Source organism: Thermothelomyces heterothallicus, assembly GCF_042370625.1.
Source record: "Thermothelomyces heterothallicus CBS 202.75 unplaced genomic scaffold P884_scaffold_48, whole genome shotgun sequence".
Lineage (NCBI taxonomy): Eukaryota > Fungi > Ascomycota > Sordariomycetes > Sordariales > Chaetomiaceae > Thermothelomyces > Thermothelomyces heterothallicus.
This window is the reverse complement of record NW_027192609.1, coordinates 33,957-55,052: the sequence shown is the minus strand read 5'-3', so window position 1 is coordinate 55,052 and position 21,096 is coordinate 33,957. Positions and strand designations below refer to the sequence as shown.

The 21,096-nt window shown below is 54.3% G+C and overlaps 10 protein-coding genes across 10 annotated transcripts; 4 read left to right on the top strand and 6 right to left on the bottom strand.

Moving 5' to 3' along the window:
• The first annotated feature begins 57 nt into the window (after nt 1–57).
• On the top strand, nt 58–1,378 carry P884DRAFT_333100 (uncharacterized protein). Its single transcript, XM_069445833.1, has one exon. It carries the CDS (start codon nt 300–302, stop codon nt 1,134–1,136), a length of 837 nt encoding a protein of 278 aa, XP_069293207.1. The 5' UTR covers nt 58–299; the 3' UTR covers nt 1,137–1,378.
• Nucleotides 1,379–2,475: 1,097 nt separating this feature from the next.
• P884DRAFT_273605 (uncharacterized protein) lies at nt 2,476–5,736 on the top strand (the record flags this gene model as incomplete). The annotated part of the gene is made up of 3 exons (XM_069442606.1): nt 2,476–4,222; nt 4,266–4,670; nt 4,775–5,736. The coding sequence occupies 3 exons, from the start codon at nt 2,476–2,478 to the stop codon at nt 5,734–5,736; spliced, it is 3,114 nt and encodes a 1,037-aa protein (XP_069293206.1).
• A 657-nt stretch (nt 5,737–6,393) lies between these two features.
• P884DRAFT_213240 (Metallo-dependent phosphatase-like protein) lies at nt 6,394–7,380 on the bottom strand (the record flags this gene model as incomplete). The annotated part of the gene is made up of 1 exon (XM_069439203.1): nt 6,394–7,380. One exon carries the CDS (start codon nt 7,378–7,380, stop codon nt 6,394–6,396), a length of 987 nt encoding a protein of 328 aa, XP_069293205.1.
• Nucleotides 7,381–8,711: 1,331 nt separating this feature from the next.
• Nucleotides 8,712–9,298, bottom strand: P884DRAFT_303843 (uncharacterized protein; the record flags this gene model as incomplete). The annotated part of the gene is made up of 3 exons (XM_069445057.1): nt 8,712–8,790; nt 8,852–9,036; nt 9,140–9,298. The coding sequence occupies 3 exons, from the start codon at nt 9,296–9,298 to the stop codon at nt 8,712–8,714; spliced, it is 423 nt and encodes a 140-aa protein (XP_069293204.1).
• Nucleotides 9,299–10,152: 854 nt separating this feature from the next.
• On the bottom strand, nt 10,153–12,718 carry P884DRAFT_265522 (FAD binding domain-containing protein). The gene is made up of 5 exons (XM_069441950.1): nt 12,512–12,718; nt 12,311–12,391; nt 12,082–12,227; nt 11,283–11,908; nt 10,153–11,168 (listed from the first exon to the last, which is right to left on the bottom strand). Exons 1-5 carry the CDS (start codon nt 12,600–12,602, stop codon nt 10,304–10,306), a joined length of 1,809 nt encoding a protein of 602 aa, XP_069293203.1. The 5' UTR covers nt 12,603–12,718; the 3' UTR covers nt 10,153–10,303.
• Nucleotides 12,719–13,739: 1,021 nt separating this feature from the next.
• On the bottom strand, nt 13,740–14,822 carry P884DRAFT_281366 (2OG-Fe(II) oxygenase-like protein; the record flags this gene model as incomplete). Its single annotated transcript, XM_069443539.1, has 1 exon — nt 13,740–14,822. The coding sequence occupies one exon, from the start codon at nt 14,820–14,822 to the stop codon at nt 13,740–13,742; it is 1,083 nt and encodes a 360-aa protein (XP_069293202.1).
• A 594-nt stretch (nt 14,823–15,416) lies between these two features.
• On the bottom strand, nt 15,417–16,274 carry P884DRAFT_273600 (uncharacterized protein; the record flags this gene model as incomplete). The annotated part of the gene is made up of 1 exon (XM_069442605.1): nt 15,417–16,274. One exon carries the CDS (start codon nt 16,272–16,274, stop codon nt 15,417–15,419), a length of 858 nt encoding a protein of 285 aa, XP_069293201.1.
• A 391-nt stretch (nt 16,275–16,665) lies between these two features.
• On the top strand, nt 16,666–18,099 carry P884DRAFT_213166 (uncharacterized protein; the record flags this gene model as incomplete). Its single annotated transcript, XM_069439193.1, has 2 exons — nt 16,666–17,020; nt 17,162–18,099. The coding sequence occupies 2 exons, from the start codon at nt 16,666–16,668 to the stop codon at nt 18,097–18,099; spliced, it is 1,293 nt and encodes a 430-aa protein (XP_069293200.1).
• Nucleotides 18,100–19,072: 973 nt separating this feature from the next.
• Nucleotides 19,073–19,805, bottom strand: P884DRAFT_320082 (uncharacterized protein; the record flags this gene model as incomplete). The annotated part of the gene is made up of 3 exons (XM_069445373.1): nt 19,073–19,153; nt 19,211–19,219; nt 19,416–19,805. 3 exons carry the CDS (start codon nt 19,803–19,805, stop codon nt 19,073–19,075), a joined length of 480 nt encoding a protein of 159 aa, XP_069293199.1.
• A 740-nt stretch (nt 19,806–20,545) lies between these two features.
• Nucleotides 20,546–21,085, top strand: P884DRAFT_213183 (uncharacterized protein; the record flags this gene model as incomplete). Its single annotated transcript, XM_069439197.1, has 3 exons — nt 20,546–20,710; nt 20,779–20,967; nt 21,053–21,085. 3 exons carry the CDS (start codon nt 20,546–20,548, stop codon nt 21,083–21,085), a joined length of 387 nt encoding a protein of 128 aa, XP_069293198.1.
• Nucleotides 21,086–21,096: the final 11 nt, after the last annotated feature.

Genomic DNA, 21,096 nt, shown 5'->3' with positions numbered 1-21,096 from the left:
CACGAGGTCCTTGTGCGGCTGCGAATCTGGGGTAAATGGGTAATGATTCAATGCAACGTCTGTTGGTTCGAGGATCCTGCACTAATAAGACAGGACGCCCCCTATGTTCGTTGGCCAGGCACAGCCCGTTCGAAATTTCCGTTCCCCATTTTTGCCGCCTTCCGTCCTGACACTCTGCCCATCACTAGAGGTACTTACCTTTGTCGGTAATATAGTGCCTCCTCGCCGCCACCAGCAACCTCAACCACACATCGTTGTTCACCAACAAACTTTTCGATTCCGTTCTACGCCGCGACAAAATGCACCTCTCCTCCTGGGGGCTATGGCCCTTCCTGGCCTCGCTGGTCTACCTTGGCGCTGTTGCCGACCCTGCTGGTGTACTAGAAGTCGACCTGGTCTTCCCACGCAACGAGACATACGCGCCCACGCCCTATATGCCGATCGTGTTTGGTTTCCGAAACGGCGAGCTTGCTCGGCGTCTCAATCCAGAGATTCTCGTCACAATGCGCAACTCGACAGCCCTCGGGGACATCAGCAGTTACATTGAGACTCCAGTGACTGTGAACTGGACTAGCAACGAGCCCAACTTCGTGTACACCGTCTTTCAGAACGAGTTCGCGATCGAGGGGACGTGGTGGATCGCATGGGATGTGTGGTGGACAACTTGTAAGGTGGAGGATGATGGGCTTATCCACGGCGATATCACGCGAAATCACTCCAGCCGGTTGTCCGACTTCGTCATCAAGAAGGGCGGGAAAGCAGTCGACTTGGTGGCTATAACAGCCAACGACAAGACCTGTCCTGAGACACTGGGGATCACCATCAACGTTACCGACACGACCGCACCCATTAGTTTCGCAAACCAGCCAGTCCCATTACGCGTCTCCTATCCACGATTGGAAACGTGCGCGTTGGTAGCATCCTCTACCCCGACCGCGAACCCCTGCTTGGTCCGGATCGACTCTACCGCTGCTGCAGCCATCTCTGCGTCGGCGAAATCCCGGCAATGCATCTTGGATCGGACACCGGACTGCCCAGACAGATGGAAGAAGAATACCGCCCAGCAGCTGGCTGTTGCGGGGGCGGCGTCCTTTGCAGCTGCGCTCGGAGCGTTTGGGTTTCTTCTTCTAGCATGAACGTCACAGGGGAAGAGTTGATTGGTTCAATCATCCTAATCTTTTTTCCTTTCTTTTACACGAGGTTGCAGTACAAGTACACGTGTTGGTGCGTGCTGTTCGCATTGCTTCGATCAATATTTAATTACCTTGTAATTTAACACGCAATATCGGCATTGCTCCGAATTCCCCTCTCTTTTGTGTGCCTGACTGCTCCAGTGGGCTCATTTAACTTTGCCTAATAGACCGCTCACGATGCGCATAAATGTTGTTACACTGCATGAGGCTGTTGGTGCAAGAACTTCCTGTATTTCTTCTGCCCAAGACCCGATTGACGGACGCGGCCCCAACGTGGAAGCGGGTCCCAAGTTCAGCATCCCTGCAGCCCTGAAAATCGCGCCGGCGCCGGGGAGTACGCGGTTGTAACCTTGTTCCCCGGCCCAATCATTTAGCTACAAACTACTCCGTAGCTGGTCAAATTCCGGACCGAGGTGCGGACGGAGCCCAGACCGTGCTCGAACGCGGATTGTTACCCCACATTCCGACCACTTACCATAGTAGGCAATTGTTGGCCCAGGAGCTGCAAGACCATGACATAACGGAATGCACCTATTTTTGTTGTCTTTGAGGAGTGCTTTCTTTTCCACGTAGTTAGGTTCTTTTCTGTCCGCTTAGAGCGGCATTGGCATTGCTGTCTCTATATCCGTTGCGATCGGTACCACAGGAGGTGTTCGGCTTTCGGCACAGGAAGTGGAGAGGATGGTTTACGAACAGAACCAACTGCATAGTAGGTGCCTACCCAATCACACTCCCCCCCCCCTTCTTGTTGCTATAATGTGTACGGCCCTGCTGATTCCCATGGTCGAGACCCCCCGGGCTGACAACCAGCCGCAGGCACCCTCTCATTGTGCCGGGCCGGTCTCCGAACACTGATAGTAGACTGAATACAGCCACAACCAACTCACAGGTCCCCAAATCCTATCATAACGCGACTCGATATGATCGAGCGGACGGACCTTCTGCAGATGGTTAGATGACCGCCAAGTCTTGAGTCCCAACAGCTTGTTGGCAGTTGGAAATATCGCCTTGTGTTTATCTGCACGAAGCAGCAACCTCGAGGGGGCTGAGGCCGTGGTGCGGGAGGAAATGAAATGAAGAAGTCATGGGATTCAGTCGCTCTAAGCGAGAGTTCGAAAGGAAACTGGGGATTTGATTAGTATATAAGTCGGCCTCTGAGACCATCCTTCGCCGCCACCTGAAGAAGCAAGTGAGAACAAATAGCAATTGCCATTGTTTTCTTCTCTCGGTTCTCTTTAACTCTTTGCTTATCCGGCCTCTGTCGAATCAGCCGCCGGCAATCATGGTGGCTTCTTCATGGTTCACCGCGCCGCTTGTGGCTGTTGCCCTCCTGTTCTCTCTCGATGCAGCTCTGGCGAAGAAGCCAACATTCAGGCCTCCCTCCCTCCCAACGTACGACGATGATGCGGCTTGCCCAGAGCGATGCAGCGTTTCCGGGCCCAGTACGGGGAACTGGTCCGTTTATCCCAACTTCGAGCCCATAAGGAAGTGCACGCAGACCATGTTTTACGACTTCTCTCTCTACGACTCGGTCGACGACCCGACTGTCAACCACCGGATTCACGCTTGTTCATCTTTCGGTCCTGATTTCTCCATCCTCCCCGCCTCCATTACCAAAACTGCTTACGCCTCGCCCGCGCCCGCCAAGATCCGGTTCGACCTTGGATGGTGGAACCGGGGCTATGGCCTGGCTGCCCCCGGTCTCCGGTCCTTGGTAAAGCAACTCCGCGCCTACATCGATCACGGACACGGCGACGGCGCCGCGGACAGGCCTTTCATCATATACGGCCAGTCTGGTCAAGCCACCATCGGTCTCTATATTGGCCAGGGTCTGCTGAGCCAGGGCCTTAGCAAGTCTGCACTCAAGATTCTCCAAGACAATCTCGCGAACTCGGACGTCTCAGCACCGAGCCTGGCCATACAGCTCTGTGGCCAGGGCTACGGTAGTAGCCATATCTTTGGGGCTATGGTCACCAGCAATGGAACCTTCGCTCCCATCCAAGAGGCTATCAGGACATGGGCCAATGCCACGTGCCTGTCCTTCGCCGGATCCAAGGAGTTCCCCGGCGAGGTCATGTTTACTACGCCGCTCTTGCTCGCCAATGGCACCGCCAACTCGACCGTCCGGGCTCGGTCCCTCCGCCCCTATGCGGCCGAGTGTCGGACAGTGCAGGTCGAGGCCGGTGACAGCTGTGGGACACTGGCCAAGAAATGTGGCATCTCTGGTGCCGACTTCACCAACTACAACCCTGGAGCGAGCTTCTGCTCCACGTTGAAGCCGAAACAGCACGTGTGCTGCTCGAGCGGAACGCTTCCAGACTTTCGCCCTGTCACCAACCCGGACGGCTCATGCTACTCATACAAGGTCAAGAGCAATGACAACTGCGCTGACCTCGCCGCCGAGTACGGTCTTACGGTCGACGAAATTGAGAGCTTCAACAAGAACACCTGGGGCTGGGGCGGCTGTAAGGTCCTATTCCTTGACACCATCATGTGCCTTAGCAAAGGGGCTCCGCCATTCCCAGCTCCGATCTCCAACGCTATCTGCGGTCCGCAGAAGCTCGGCACCATCCCGCCAACGGACGGCTCCAATATCGCAGACCTTAACCCCTGTCCGATCAATGCCTGTTGCAACATCTGGGGCCAGTGTGGCATCTCCAAGGACTTCTGCATCGACACGAACACTGGGCCCCCGGGGACGGCTGCCCCCGGTACCTACGGCTGTATCTCCAACTGCGGCCTCGATATCGTCAAGGGAAAGGGGACCGGCTCCATCAAAATCGCCTACTTTGAAGGCTTCGGCCTGGAACGAGAGTGTCTTTTCCAGGACGCCTCCCAGATCGATACGTCCAAATACACACACGTCCACTTCGCCTTCGGCACGTTGACCCCGACCTATGAGGTTAACGTTGGCGATATACTGTCCTCGTACCAATTCACCCAATTCAAGCTTATCTCTGGGCCTAAGAAGATCCTATCGTTTGGGGGCTGGGACTTTTCGACCTCGAAGGCGACTTATTCCATCTTCCGTAACGGCGTTAAGGCCGAGAACCGTCTCACCATGGCTAAAAGCATCGCCAATTTCATTCATCTGGAACTCGATGGTAAAGATCCATGCCATGTACCACGACTACGTTTTGATGCTCGAAAGGGCCACCTCTCTCGTTAGCGTGGCACTCGACGACATGCAAAAAACATTCGCGCCGGTTCCGGTGGAGGAAGATAAGGCGTGGCTCTACCTCCTAATCGACCTCATCACCCTTGGCACCCTTGCTGTTGCGGGGCCCTTGTACAACAGGCAACTGGGGATGTTCGTCTATTTCTCCGACAAGTCTGTCGACGACATCAAGGACACCACCATGACCCTGATTGGACAAAGCACAACCATCGCCAAGGATGTGTTGTCGACCAAGCAAGAAGCATGGACTGCGAACTTGCAGGCTAGCTTCAACAATATGTTGAGCCGGGTCATTGAAGGTTGGCAGAATGCCACAGCTCTCGCCGTCAATGAGATATTCAGCGGCAGTGACACGTCCCTCGACATTCTTTGGGACGTCATGTCGGATGGAAAACTCATCGAGGGCATGCCCCCACCGGGAAGCGGGGGCCCCCCGACCCCGGAAACATTCATAACGAGCTCCAAGCCAACGTGAAAAAGTCGATTTATGCTTTCGCCATCCCCAACCTCTGGGGCGTATCGCAGACGTTTGCCTTCATCCTCGACTCGGGTTTCGGCTGCGACGTGGAGAAGCCGCTGCAGGACTATCTCGAGGACGAGACCATGGAGGCCACAGGCGCCTGCGTCGACGGAAAGCGGTACTACCTGGTTGCCCCGATCGGCGAGTCCAGGACATGCGACTGGGTGAACGGAATGTGGGATTGCACACTTCCCAACAAGTTCTCGGCGCCTCCGGGACTGGAAAGGCTCGGCGCCGACTTTGGCTATCTCACCAAGGAGGACTTCATCAAGGGTTCCATCCGCACGTGGCTCAAGAACGGCAAGCGGAATGCCGGCGGCGGCATGCCGGACGTGACCGACATTGATACTATCAACAGCCTTATCGACCTCGATTTCACCACGCCGGGCTTCATCCACCTCCCCGTCTGCAGCCCCGAGCGGGCGTACCAGTCGTGGGACACGAGCTCCTCGGGCTATGGCGCCAACTACCCGTGCGACCCCCCGCCGGGTATCAACAACTGCGGCGATTCGACCTTTGAGGATCAGACCAGCGCCGCGTCGCCCAGGGTCGAGGATTGCCTGCAGATTATCAAGAACATCCAGGACGACGGTAAGACCGAATGGACCATCCAGGTTCTGGGCAAGAACCAGCGCGAGATTGCCAAGTTTGGGGAGTGCCGCTTCGGCGTGGAGGCGACCGAGCAGACCGGCAACGCCGACTTCAAGGTCGGCGGCCAGGACGTCATCGACATCATCAACGACGCGGTCAAGAAGTTTGGCGGGAGCGGGAGGGTTGGCGCCAAGGGAGACATGTCGTGTAACGGCAACATCAAGGGGCAGGCTGTCAAATGGGGTATCTACTAGCATACCTTATGTACCTTACCTAGTCCTGTTTACATGCACCATCTTGCCATGTTAATGTAATTATCCTTTTTCTTTCCTTCCTTTTCTCTTCTATCCTTTTCTTTCTCCTTTTCTTGTGTGTGTGTTTGGAAACAAATGTACGAAAGTTGATAGCTTAATATTGTATTACAACTTGGAAGAGGTATTCTGGCCGGACGATATTTCAATTAATATGCTTTTGGGAGGGCGTAATATGCTCCAGAATCAGCATCGTTCGAAAGCTCTCGCAAAACTCTATCCAGCCAGACCATTAATTACACCCCCGCGCAATTTGTTGCGCAGCCGCTGTGGGCGAAGAAAGTAGGGCGATCCGAGGTCCGTTAGAGAAGGAACGCCCTCTATCTACTTCACAGTATGAAACGTAGCCCGGGGATCAAGGAATCTAACATTTTGTCTCTCCAAATTTCCTCTATCCATGCTGTGCAACCGCTGTTGTATGCAAAGCCGTAAGCTCGTGCATGTAGATACAAGCATCTTGTATGCTAGATGCTCACTAATTAGTTTCTTGTCCCGTCTTAGCCCCCAATCCATGATGAATATACGTAGATACAGAGCAACCAGATGACTCCCGTTTTTGGGCATCCGAAACAGGAGAAATGGGAATGTCGCCACCTTCGATCAGACATCGGCCGGTGGGAGTCCGATCTCCACAACCCAGGGTAAGTGTGGCCCGTTGCTCTCGCTCAGGCTCTGGATGGCGGCGTTGACGAATAGAGTTTGCCGGCCCGGCGTCAGGGGACGAACCCGAAGCGGGTCCGAACCGAAGTGGCTTGTCGCGCAGTAGCCAAGTTGTTTGAGTGCCGTGAGTCGCCTTTCTTTTTCAAGTAGTTCGTGGGGCTCGTCCCATTTGGTCGGGCCGAGCGTGGCCAGGGACTCAATCGCCGTCGAAGCGCCGTTGTCGATGTCGGAGAAGTGCGAGGGCGATTCGCTGGCCTTGTCGCCGCGCCAGGTGATAAGCTTGGAGCCCCAGCCTTCGTGGATGTGGCCGAAGCAGTGCAGGCGCGGACGGGACCGTGCTACGGCGGCGAAGAGCTGGTCGCAGCCGCCGCGCTGCTTGGAGGCAATGAGATCCAGAACGCCCATTGGGGGCCCGTGTGTGATGACGACATCGGCATCGTCAAGAGCAAAGTTGTGCTCGTCACCACGTCGGTACTGAAATCCCCAGTCAGCTTCGAGTGACGGCGTATATGGGCTCGCGTATACGTTGAGCCTCGCGCCGTTCTGGAGGTTGAAATGATGGGTGCCTTCGTCCAGCAAGATGATATTTGACGATGCTGCTTCGGCAAACAGCTGCCGTACTTCGCCAAAATATCCGTACTCCTGCCGCACCAGGTCTGGCGCAATGGAAAAGGTGGATATGGCACGGTCAACCTTCTTTTGGAAAGCGGCTGTGTCGAGGGTGAAGTCGTGGTTCCCTGCAATGACCAGCTTAAGCGGGGCCTTAATGCTTTTGAGAAGCTCCAGTGATGTCCGGAATTCGCTCAGCTTGGACTCGTCGGTCAGATCGCCGCAGTGTATCGCTACATCTGCAGCTACGTCAGGGGCAGTTAACCCTTTTTCAGCGTGGGTGTCGGAAAGAATGAGAAATCTTGTCTTGATGTCCATGGTTGATAAATAAGACAACTGATCGAGGGCGCTCAGTTTTTTTTTCTCTTGTTGTGTGTTTCAAAGTAGGTCAAAGGGCTTTAGGGTGAGGGGACAGGATCGAAAACATTTGAGCCTCCCGGATATCTTGAACTATATTATACCTGACCAGCAGTCAACATACGCAGCCAGTTACTCGGGATACGCTGCAAGTGAGCTGCGTACTTCGTCATACTTTGTAGCAGACTTTGCCTCCACTATGCATCAGTGATGTATGTGATCATGTCTTGAAGGACCAGGCATAATTAACTAATATATTGCGCGCCGCATATTCATGGAAGAACCAGGAACGGGGTAAAAAGAACTTGGTGAAATCAGACTCTCATCAGATGTAACGCGCCCGATTGTTCTCGCGAAGACTAACTAACCTCGCCCTCGGTACATTGACTGTGGTTGTTGGTCGAAGGTGTTGCAGGCCTTGACTCACAGGCAACCGGGTTGTTGGGAACAACCATGGCCGCGATTTTCATAGAACGTGCATATGTATACCGACCTACGCATTGCGTACTCTTAGTCGTAGCTGTTAGGGTCTCGTTATGACGTGGTGGATTGGTTGTTGGCTCTCTTCCCCAGATCCAAGCCAGGCCGACCTGCTTCTTATGCGTTTGAGGCCTGCTTTGTGCTGCCTTCCATTGCTGTCGTCTATCACAGTCAACATAGCGAGTACTACCGGACAACATATTACCATGGAATCCTACGGTGTTGACAAGTGGGTTGTGCTGTTTAATTTCAGGGAGTCCGCAGCAATGAGAAGTGCAGTTTTGGCGAGCTGTGCAGAACGCGCTGCCGCGTCAACGTTGCCATGCACGCTAATTAATAACACGCAACTGCTTGTCATTTTGGAGGCAGAACAACATTCAGCACACTACAACAATAACTATCGAGTTGTACGATTTATGTGGGAGTGAAACTGCATCTCATTAGGTTGTCCACGCTATATTAAACTTGGTCATCATGGTATCGTCATTATGCTGCATTCCCAAGAAGTAAGTCCACCGTCTAACCAAGCGGTTTGTCGAAAAGCTAAGGGTATTTGATGCTTGCATGATGATAAGAAGGACGAGAGACTGAAGAAGACAGAATTAGGGGTTGACACCCTTTGAGGTGTCTGACGGACAAGAATAACTTGAAGGGCAGTTTTTCTGTCGCCGAGTCGAATCCGTGCGATTGTTCTCCCAGCTTCAAGTCTCATCTGAGGAATAGCGTGCGTTTTCGTCGTGATTCGTCAACATCATGCCTTACTCGATATTTTTCACCCGAAAGAAGAGAGAAGTAATTCCGTATGTTTGGACTCATACGACTGCTCTCCTGACATCGGGGCGGAAGAAACCGTAGTGCCAATCGTAGATGATATTGAAGAAGAGGAAGAAGCTTCATAAGTCCTGTTAGCATCGACGATCCACATAGGTGCGGGAAGCCAGATAGGGCGTACAATGCAATGAAGCTGAAGGCTTCGACCGTGAGCAGTTTGTCGTTCTTGCTGCTGCTCCAGTCGGAAGCGATGAAGGTTACCACGATGAGCCAGAGGTACGAGAAGATCAGGTTGAATAGGAGGATGAATCCCGGAGAGATGACGAGGAAGAAGGCCAGGGGGAAGAATGCCGATGTCAAGACGGCCTGCGGAAAGGCGTTTAGCACAGTGTCAAGGATCAACAGCCAGTTTTTGAAGTTTCGATTTGGGGAGGTGTTGGTGTTTGGGAGGCTACTAAGTAAGACTTACAATCACCAAACTATAGATGAGATGGGTACCGCGGTAATCAAGAGATACATAGTAGGCCAGAATGCCCATGACGATGATGGCCGATGCCCATACCAGGGCACTGCTGGCGAGCAAGAAAGTGGTGAGCCCGGTGCGGGCACGTGTATCTCCGTGGATCATGGTGTTTGGTCTGTCTGAAATGCGCGTCTGGGGTTGTTAAGGTTGTGTGCCGGATGGCGGTGAGGCTTGGGGACACGGTCTGGTTTGCTTCTTGCTGCTGCGCTGAGACTGGCAGAAAGGCACTGGGACAGATTTGCGGACACTAAAAGACGGTGCAGGAAAGGGTTTCGGGAATGGGCAGTTTAAATTATATCAATTAATTAGCACTTTCTTTTGAGCATTCGGAAACGTGCCGAAGTCAACACAAGCCGCTACGTCATGATCGATAGAGCATGTTTTGTTCGCTTCTCTCCGATAGGACGAATGACCACTCGCGTCAAGACTTTGCAGCTTGGTGGGAAGTGACTACGAAGATCGTCGAAGGGAAGAGAAGGCCCCATGCATTCAGGTTACGCCAGGAACTGGGTTTGCTAGGGCCTACGAGCCACTCACGTTGAGCTCTACCGTGCCAAGGGTCGCCGCCGAGGGCTTGGAGTCCCGACGTGGTTGGCGCGGTCCGCGAGTTACCCGGTTGCCGAATGAGAAATACAGCAGGGATAAAGCTTACGTCATAAGCATCAGACCCTGATTAGCTAAACCAACCCTCCGCTGGGCAGCTTGCTCTTTGCTGGCACATTCGCTGCTTTCGCGCGATGCTCTGTGGGGGCAACAACGACAAAAAAGGGGGAAGGAAACAAGAAAAAGAAAAGAAAAGTCCCACGACGTCGCGAGGCGAGCAGTTTCTGTGGCAGATGGATGGATGGATGCGGAAATCAACGATCTTCGAGTATCTGCTATGGAGTTGGTGGTTGATTGAGGATGATGATGGAGGAAGAAGGAAGAAGCTGACCAGGGCCACCCTGCAGGGAAGATGTGGGTGGCTGCAACCCTGATGGGGCCGGGAACCCTAGTATAGTGGGGCCCTGTCCACCACAGTTTCAGAACTATCTCCAGCCGCCTCTAAAAAATTAGCTCTTTCTTCACCGCAGTACCCCCTCGGCAACATCCGACCTACTAATTTTACCGTTACTGGCCATTAACTTGGCCCAAGCCGAGAATGCTTCTCATAACCAGCCGCAGCTTTTCTTCCGGGTTTGCAATCATACCGTTACACCTCCATGCGACGAACCTGTCTGGGCGAACCAGGACGCAGCCGTCCTCGGCTACCTCTCGCTTCTTGGCCCAGTCAAAGTAGATATCCTCGTAATCCTGCTTCCAGCCGATCGAGTAACTGGCCATCTCCACGCCCAGCGCCTCCGAGACGGATCGGGCGGCATCCTTCCAGGCCTGCCCCCCCGGGCCGGTCAGCAAGCAGAAACGGCCATGTCCTGCGAGGTCGATGGTGGAGATTGGTTTGCCGGGGACCCGCGTGTTGACCCAGACATGGGGCAGGCGGCGGCCGGGATACGTCGTGATCTGGTGCGTCTTCACCTTGCAGGTGCCTTCGGGCAGCGCCGGCGGCGGGCCGGCCTCGTCGGCCAGGTACACGGCGTCCGAGACGTAGTGCTGGTTCATCTCGATGCCCAGGCCGTGGAACTCGGTCGTCGTGGTCTCGATGGCCGCCTGGAACTCCTGCCGGCGCTTGCGGCCCTTCTCGCCCGGGTCGTCCAGCTCGGCCAGGATCTCGAGCCGCTTGTTCAGGTCCGGCTCGAGCATGCCGAGCGTCCTCTGCCAGTGGATGTGGTCCCGGAGCCCCTGGTTTGCGCGCGTGATGATATCGACGCCGACCGGCTGGCGCTCCTTGCTGAACGACTCGAGCAGCTTGGGCCCCGCCTTGCCAGACATGACGTAGTCAATCTTCCACGCGAGGTTGAATGCATCTTGGATGCACGTGTTGGAGCCGAGACCGTTGAAGGGGGGGTGTCGATGTGTGGCATCGCCGAGGCAGAAACTAGGTAAGGTAGGTAAGTTATGTTAGACCGTGACGGTTCCCCATGACAAGTGATGATCATTTGGACCCCTAAAGGACAACAAGGGAACATGGAGGTTCGGGGCGGGGTCGTACATGTTACCATCCGAATAGTACTCGGCCACCGTCTCGTTGATCCACCACTTTCCGACATGGAGCAGTTCGGCCTTGACGGAGTCATCGCCGATACACTCCCTCACCCTAGCCATATACTCTTCGTCGCTGGCGTCCATCGCTTCGGCGCGGAGGTCGGAGCCCGGCGCTGGAAGAAAGATGAACATCCACTCGTCCCACGGTCGCACCATACGTACAATGGCGGCCCATCCCCAAGGGGGCGCGGTAGTCTCCTCGGGACGGAAGACCCAGTGTAGGTTTCCGATGCGGTTCGCAATGAGATGCGACAGGTCCGCCCGCACGAGCACATTCAACGCCAGCCCCTGCCCGGGCTTCTTGATGAGGGGGATGCCGAGCTCACGCACGACTTGGCTCCTAGCACCGTCGCACCCGAAGAGGTACCGAGACTCGATCTTGTACGTCTTCTGGGTGATTAGGTCGAGGACCTCGGAGATTACCGTGTCTGGAGTCGGCCGGGTAAAACGGAGAAACCTGGTGTTGAACCGAAGCGACCAGCCCTTGTGGACCGCCCTCCTCGTGAGGATAGGCTCGAGGAGGGTCTGCGGTAGGTCGACATGGTTGCAAGGACTAGCCGCCTCGTAGTCACCCTTAAACCCGTATCAGGTCAGCACCGGCCGAGGAAGATGGTAGCATGGATTTTTTTTTTTCTTTAAAAAAAAAGGGGGGGGGGGGGGGGGGGGGGGGGGGGGGGGGGGGGGCGAAGGGGAGGGACGAGAAGGGCTGTTGGTTCTGGCCTGTCATGGAAAAGGCTTTCCCTTACTTTGTGCTTCGGGTCGTGACCCCACGAGTACACCCGCGCGAACTCTTCGCCGGCCATGCTACGGCACCATCGGGTATGGGCCATGTGGTGGCTAGGGGTGGCGACATCAAGACAGGCCTGCTCTAGGCCGATGTCCCGCAGACATTCTACACGCCATTCCGGGTTTCACACTGTCAGTAGCCCCAACAGACAGGCTTGTTGAATACTCTGTCGCAAATGGCGAACCCACCCATCCCGGCCATGTTGGTGATGTGAGCACGTGGAGTCTCAGCTGTTCCCGGCGCCGCAGCTATGATTATCCCCTTCCTGCCTGCATTGGTCAAGCAGTGTTAGTAGACATCTTGTCTCCCTTCTGGGTCCAATCCAAAACGGCCGACACTCGTTACACAGATTTGTGTCCGCTCAGTCCCCTATGAACGCCCTCACATACCATGAGCAGCGAGAAAACAGGCAAGCGAGGCCCCGGCCGGGCCGGCCCCGACGATCAAAAGATCCGTCTTGACCACCTCATCACCCGCCATCTCGAGCTGCCTGATAGTGCTTGTTTTGGTAGGTAGCTTTTGTTTGCGTGGCAGATTTGAGTCTCAGCAAATGCAACTGGGCTTAGGTGAGTACTGCGTAAAGTGCGTATTGTAAGGTATGTATGTATGGTACTTTAGTCTGGATTAGTACTCGTCGGGTAATTAGCCCATCGCGGGATGAGACGCCCTGTAAGCGGAACCCACTGGAAAAGGACATCCTGTTTCAGGGGGCGGGCCCCTGAGTCATCCATGACAAAGATGGCCCAAGGGCGGACGCAGGTACCTCCAACCTCCGTTGCTTGTTTACTTTGGCTGCGCGATGAAAGCTGTGACCAACATGGCAATTGCTCTTCAAAAATCCAACCCCCGCTTAATTTCGGGATAGAGGGGGAACGATGCGGGGGAAGCGGGGATTGGGCGGAGAATTTGTGGTTTTCCGGTATTGGATCACTGCCGGCGGCACTCCATAAACAAACTTCCCGGTAGATAACCCTGAAATTTGATAGCTAGCGAGACCTCGGGATGTCGACATAGGACATACACTAGTGAGGAGATATCCCACAGGCACGAGGATGGAAAGTCCAGGTGGAGAATCCTTGCAACCTTGGGCTTCTTACACTCGATGGGCGGGCCGAAAGTTGATAAGAAGACCACGTGTCGGGATGATTACCCGTCGCATCTGAGTAGCAGTCAATAGGAAATAACCCGGACGCAGATTCAGCCCGAGCAACTGCCATTCTGTGGGTGCAGGGTGCGGTGTGTGAGAATTTCTCAAGAACAGGAGGCCAGTTCAAGGGAAGGGCGTATATCGTCCCGTGTCATGAAACTCTCGTGTTTATATGTGTACCCACACTACATACATTCGCGTGTTCATTTGTGTAAGTTTGTACGTATGTACATGTACATACAGCACATACATACAATCTGCGCGGGGACTTGATTTTAGAATCCACGAGTGATTAATTACAAACGCCCGCAGGATAACTGACCGCACATATTCATGACGAGGGGCCGGGACATGATAGCAGGCAGGGACGGAACGTGAAAAAGGATACATAATAAGAGAAAACGAGAGTACATCCATGACATTCATGATCATCCTAGCGCAAGTTTCTGAAAATCGTGGGGCAGGACAGTTCACCCCTGAACAAGTGTTTCCTTGGCAACTGCCGGGACGAAAGGCGCCACCAGCTCGGGGTCGTCCGCACCATCCTCCTTCATGCCCCCGAGGATCATGGACTTGGGAGCCAGGGCCTGCCAGACCGGCGGGTCCGTGAAGGCCTTGAACTTCTGGTCGTGCCACTCCTTGGCAGTCACCCAGCGCCCCTCGCTGTCCTGGAACATGGTGTCGTCCTCGGCCCGGAGGAAGTAGGCGATCGAGTAGCGGTGCTCGGTCGGGCTGAACGGGACGACGCGGTGGATGCACGACTGGAACTTCATGCCGCTAGCGAACCGCAGCGAGTCGCCGACGTGCACGAAGGCGCACCCGGGCTTGGGGCGGACAAAGCCCATCTCGCGGGCGCCGCACTCTCCGGGAGGGCGGATCTGAAGGCCCCACTGGTCGCTGAAGAGCAAGGTCAGGGAGCTGATGTCGGTGTGCTTCTGGTGCCCAATCTTGTCCTGGCCCGTCTCCACGGCGGGGAGGTAGTGCATCATGGAGAGCGTCGTGGTCGACGGACGGTCGTTGCGATGCGAGTTCTCGAACCGATCCTTACCGGTCAGGCCCATGCCGGTCGAGAGAGCCGACAGGATGACCTTGGTGACGGTGTTGCAGCCGCCGATGGCCCGCTCCAGGATGTGGAGGTCGCCGCTGTTCTTGATGGGCGACGGCACCCGGGGGCTGCCCTGCTGGATCTCGTCGCGCGAGACCTTGAGCATCTCGTATCCGTCCTTGGTGCCGGCGCCGAATGCACCGGTGCGGTTGCCCACCGGCTCGTAACCGAGGTGGGAGTCAATCAGGCCGTACTCGTTCTTGGCCTCGAGAGGCGCTTCGAAGAAGCGGTACATGAGCTTGAGGACCTCCTCGCGCTCCTCGAGCACCCGGCGACCATCGATGTTGTCGAGGTCCAGCTGGAAGTACCCTTCCTCGAGACAGGCCTTGACCACCTTGTCCACCTCAGAAGGGTCCTGGGAGAGCAGCCGGCTATAGTCGATGGTCCTCATGGGCCAGACAGGGACCTGTCTACCCTGCCACTCAACGGTCTCCGGAGCGTCAGTCATGGTGGCGATGGTGCTTTTCTTGGGATGCTTTGGATTCTGATAGTGCCCTGGATGGAATGAGAGATCAGTGTCACGCGCAGGCGATGCTCTCGTTCGAATCTCAAGGCACTGGGGGGAAGGCTTTTTGAATTGCCTCCGGGAGCCGGCCAAGTCCCGGCAGTTGATAACCTCCCAGTTGATCTGATCCGATTGATGATGCGTCAGTAATTCAGCATCCCCCGCACTTGATGTCTCGTGGAAAGTGTGTTCGTGAGGGGTGTTGCATTTTCCAAAGCGAACTTGTCTGAGGTTCCGTCGACATTATATTAATAAAGCCGCCGGGTGTGACACTCCTCTGCACCTCCGGACGGAAAGATGTAATTTGTCCAAGTTTTGTAGATTAATACGTGCCGGCACATGCTCAACCGGGAAATGGAAAAGAAGGATACATACGCCTCCATCGCTACATTTGGTTGCAGACTACGAGTTTTATTGACATAATTACTCTAGGGGCTTAACGGTTGGAGCGCTAGGGGTCCTTAAGAATGTGACGTGCTCGAAGCCATGTACCAAGCAACAGGAAAAATATAATTATCTGGTTATATGCATTCTATTCTAGTAAAATACCAAGCATCTAACTTCAATGCTCTGCCGAGGAACCTCGTCACGATATGCCGGATCCTCGAAAGCCGAGTGCAGCGCCCTACGTGCCAAGGACGTCTCCGAGTCAAAGCACTTAATGAGGAGTACGTCTTGGGGCGTCATCCGGAACTTGAAATGCCACCGGTGATTGGGATTGTGTCGCACGACCCAGGACTCGCCCCTGAAGTCCTCCTCTATCATCTCGGCACCGACCAGGTCCGAGTCCGGAACCGAGCTCGCATCGGCTACAGCGATAGGGTCTTTGAGGATGGTCTCGATTGGCCGCCAGATGTTGATGATCTGGTACCTGTGTTTAAGCAGTTCATCGGCCTCCTCGGGGAACTCCCATCGTAGCCTCAGCTCTGCGCCCAGGTATGACTGGTCTACGTGTGTCCTGGTAACTGGCCCTCGATTCGCGAGGTTTTTGCCATGCAAGCCCAGATGGTGCCACTGCGTCGGGCCCCTGCGGACCTTGTGGTTGAAGATGTGGATTCGCCTTGCACCGGTGATATCCTTCAGCAGCTTTCGACATTCTTCGTAGTACGCAGTCCGGATGGCCTCCTCGTCGGTGAAGTCCTTCTCGCTGCTCTCGTGCTGGCAGTATTGGAATCCGTGCTTATCGAGCAGATATTTGTCTTCGTCACCAGTGATGTCCCTCACGACGAATTCGTGGGCGTGGTGTGGGCGCTTGTTCGTCACTCGGTCTCGGCCGATGTAAATAGGAGTTGGACGAGAACCGTCCCCTGGGTCATCCCAATAATTGAGGGTCGTGGTGACATCGTGTTTCTGTGGTGTTTGCGAGGTGTTGCTGACCGGTAAACTCTCGTTCATCTCGAGTGTTTTTCAGTCCAGGTTAAATCGTGTGCTCGGGGCAGTAATTATGGTGTGCTGATTGTAGGTTGTCGATGTTTCTACACAGAATGTTTCCTTAAAGGCTTCACTTCCTCGGTGGCTAATTAGGCATCCCAGACCTGTTTCTAACTGCCGGAAATCACAAACGGAAATCACGGTAGATATTATCCAGACGAACGTCGCGGAACCACCAGATTCCGAAAGGGCCAGAGCGTGATACGGATGTGCATGGGTCGCTGGGTTACAGCCAAGTTTAATCAACCGTATAATTAAGGTCGCACCGGGTTCACCTCATTGGGAATCGACCCAAAGTCTCAACGTCTGTGTGTCCTGCTTGGATCGAATCCTCCTCGATACACGAAACCTGAGGATGGAAGACGACGGCTTCGTTCTCGTTTCCAGGAAAACAACGCAGCACTCCTCTCCTAACCATTTTCCCAGAGAGGTTGAGGAGTCCTCGAGTTCCAACAACAACTTCGTATCAGAGATCGGCATCTATATTGAATCCCTAGGGGAGTCACTTTGGAAGCTAAACCAATTCCTTCACGAAAACCCCGAACTCGCGTTCAAAGAGTACAAAGCACACCAAGCCCTGACGGACTTTCTACGCTCGAGGGAGGAGATATGGCATATTATGCCGTCGGCATGTGGACTGGAAACGGCATGGATAGCCGTGCACGACAGCGGTAGAAATGGACCCGTCGTGTCATTCAACGTCGAGATGGGTACGTGATATGATACCAAGGAGCGACAATGCTCAATGCCACGCAGGATTGTTGACGGGAACCTTTCAATCATTCCAGATGCGCTCCCAAACTTGGGGCACGCATGTGGCCATAACCTCATCGCCACGGCTTCGATGGCAGCTGGACTCGCCACAGCAGAGCTCATGAAACGACACAACATGCCCGGCAAGGTCATTCTCTTTGGTACACCGGGAGAGGAAGGTATTGGAGGAGGCAAAATTCAACTGCTAAAGCGAGGAGCCTATCGGGGCGTGGACATCTCGTTGATCTCCCATCCCGGAATACTGAACAATAGCCCTCTCGTCCGGACCACCGCCTTCGCCCGTCTAGAGGTAGAATACTTTGGGCGAGCAGCGCACGGGGCCAAGAATCCGTGGATGGGAATCAACGCCCTCGACGCTCTTGTCGTTTCGTATAACGCCGTCTCAGCTCTGCGCCAGCAGACGAAGCCGGGCGACGTGATCGGTGTAGCTATCACCAATGGCGGGGAACAGGCGACAAATGTGATTCATGCATACGCAGCCTGCGTCTGTATGATCCACGCGACGACTTCATCCCGTCTCGCGGAGCTCCAAGAGAAGGTCAGCTCCTGCTTCCGCGCGGGTGCTGTTGCCACCGGCGCGACCGTCAACATAACCGTAACACCCGGGTATCAAGATCACGTACCAAACCGGGTTCTTGCGGCTTCATACAGGCGGTACTGGAGCATGTTGCCAGATCCGCCGGACCCCCCGCTTCCAGCAGACGGGCAGTTTACTTGGGTAAGGTCGAGCACAGATCAGGGGGATCTAAGCCACGCTTTACCGAGCGTGAATGCGAGTTTCGCTATCCCCCCTGGTCCTGCAGCAGGACAGCCGCACAGTCCAGACTTTGAAAAGGCGTCAGGGACTAGATCAGCTTTTGCAAGAGCTTTGAGGGTAGGGAAGGCGTTAGCTGGGATAGCAATTGACGTGTTGACAATTCCTGGTCTCCTTGACGAGGTCAAGAAGCAGTGGAGGCGAGACATGAAGGCTACAAGGGAGCAGTTTGAGGAGTTCTCGGAATACTCGGAATATTAAGAAGTACCATGTACCGATATCTCAGCTTTGTTGACCTGATGTGACGTGTCCGCACGAACATCACCTCAGCTGACATGTAAATGCTCGGTATGCTTTAGCGAATTTTATGATCTGAAGCTATCAAGTATCTTACGTCTATTGTTGGCGACTATACAAACAGTAATCCTAGTTGGCAAGATATGGGAACAATTACCATGTACCGTACTAAATGCACATTTTCTGTAGACTCTGCCCGACCGCACCGCTGTTGTGTAATGATCCCTCCAGGCTAACCTAGATCGAAATTCCCTTGAGTTCACCGACCATTTGTCCTGCTGAGACATAAGTCCTAGTTTGTGTTGAGACTTGTCAGAAGCTGTGGAGCTTCTAAGAGTATTAGCCACACGCATGCTACAGCGTATGAGGCGTTGTCAACGCATTGGCCAGTTCCTTTGTCTATAAATACCACTCGTTTTTGTCTCCTTTGTAGATAGTTCAACAAGGCATCTTTTCCTTCCGTACAGCCACCCACTGCAAGCACTCTCACCAGCTTACCGGAGCTCACCACTGCGTTCGGCAGTTATGAGCCCGGTTGGCGTAGCGGTCTGAGCATCGCAATTCCTCGGCGCACATACAAGCCAGGATTGCACGAGAGGCCCCAGGTTCGAATCACACTCAAAGACCAAGTTTAGCACTCTAGGAATACTAAGGCGCGGGTATATCCTAGAAGAGTATAGTACTATAACTAGTGGGTACGGTCCTCAATAATGGAGTGTAAAGCCGGGGCACATCCGATGGGGAGTACCAGTGGGTCACGAAGAGTTGTATGAGGCAGATCGAGTCAAGCCTCACTTTCCTCGATCTGGGGGGTGTGTCAGAATACCTACAGCCATACTTAAGGTGCAATTGCTGGCGGGCAATTGCGGCGTCGCTTTTGCTTCGACAAGACTAACCTACTCATCCAATGCCATCTCAATGTCATCTCCATCCAGACTCAAACCAGGCGCTCGTGAGTTTCCTTGAGCATCGAAAGGCACTGTAATAGCTGGACATATTCGGAATTCCCAACTATCCGCTGCGAGATGGTTAATGTTCGAGCTCAGATATTCGGAGATAAGACACGCCCACTCACCACCGGAGCCTGCTAATTCACACCCAATAGAATTATGTAGCCAGAAGTTCTGTCTTCGGGGAGCCAAATCGGCTACTCGCTTCCCGTGGTCGGCCGAAAAACCATCGTCTTGTGTCGTGCCACAGTCTTCTCCACTACCGGCGTCTTTTTTTCCCTTGCTAAGCATGCCATGCCCATCGCCTGTTCTAGTGAGTACAAAGCTGACAGTTTTTGCCGCCTTGTCGGCCTCCTGAGAGTCGAGGCTTGCCCGCAACCAGACGATCCTCGCATTTCTGAGCGCCCTGACAATTTCGTTTGTCTTTTGTAGCGTTCGGCCTCGGTGAAGCATCGAGCACAATACCATGGTTGCAGTCAGGAAGATGTTATTCAAGATGGAGGACACGCGCCAGCGCATCATGTGGAGCTGCCCCCCAGGACGGGTCTCCTCGTTGAGAATGTTCTGAATTTCCAGGGCGCCAAGAGACGCCGTCAGCCAAGCCATCCGGGAATAGGTAAACACATCTTCGTCGCTGGAGGCCGACTCCGCGTAAAGGAATCGCTGATGAAGCATGAGCTGGCATTTGTGGAACAGGCATTCGATGAAAAGTCGCGACATGATAACATCTGGAGGGTCGGTCACACTACTGGCCGTGGGTTTCCGTCTGAGCAGAGATCTTCTCTAAAGCGTCGCGGAGGATCCTGTCCACCCCCTTAACCTCTGCGAAGCTCCCTGGTTGGACAGTGGATGTGAGATCAGAAACAGCACCCAGAGCGAAAAATATCCTCCTCCTGGCAATGCTTCCAAGTGCTGTAGTGAGTTCGGTTTCGGGTTGAGACTGCGGGAGCTCGTTGGGGTCCTGCTCAAGCTCGGCGTCATTATCCACCTACCTAAGTTCCGAGCGTCTCGACCTGCCGAAGCCGCGTTTTAGGGGCGGATACTTGGCCGCCGTTGCCCCAGACACATACAGCGGACCGATGCTGCTGCGGACCAATGCTGATCGCCTCGGTTATTGCCAAGAGCCGTAGGGTCCCATGCTATAATTGTGTGCGATCCAGATTCCAGCTTGGTTTTGAATGCTGTGGGAAAATGATGCGGAATGACACCTTTATAAATTAGCCAAGTCATGGAAACAACTTTAACCCCACCGCGTGCACGTTCAAGAGAGCGAGGATAAAAGCATGTCGATCTTTCAGCGGATACGCGCCGTAGTTTTCTTCCCAGCACACTTTGTCTCTCATAGTATCTCGTCCGAGATATTTCTGGTCCTCTTCCTCAGCATGCGTGCCTTAACGTCTACGCTTGTGGCGGTCCTAGCCGCTCCCCTCTCGGTGGTCGCCGCCCCGACGGGGAATATTATGGCCGCTAGGCAGGCGCCTGTGGCACCGACTCCCTGTGTCAGACAGGATCCGCCTCCCACACAGGAGGAAACGGAGGCCCGATTTAACGACTTTGTGGAAAAGTTTGTTGGGCGTTCCAAAAGCATTGCAAAGGCGTTTGAGCACATTGCCGAGGACTACATTGTTCGTCAACACCCAATTCCTGTGCAATCCTGGATGCGAAATGTGCTAACCATCCTTCGTAAACGCAGAACCATAACCCCTTGGCGCAAAACGGATTCAAGTCTGCATGGGATATTTTGAGCCCGTTCTGGGACTCCAGCCCTACTACCTATCTTCGCCACACGATCGACGGAGACATGTCCTGGGTTAACTATAGGTCGAGTTTCGGCCAGATTGTCGACCGTTTCCGGTGGGAGGGAGGTTGCATTGTTGAGCACGTATGTCGCCCAAAAGGGGGAGTAATTACTTCCGTACACCCCAGCCATAATCCTGCAGGTATTCGAGAGCTAACAAGTGGTATAGTGGGATCAAGGAGAACAATACCCTACATCTTGAGCACCGTGGAT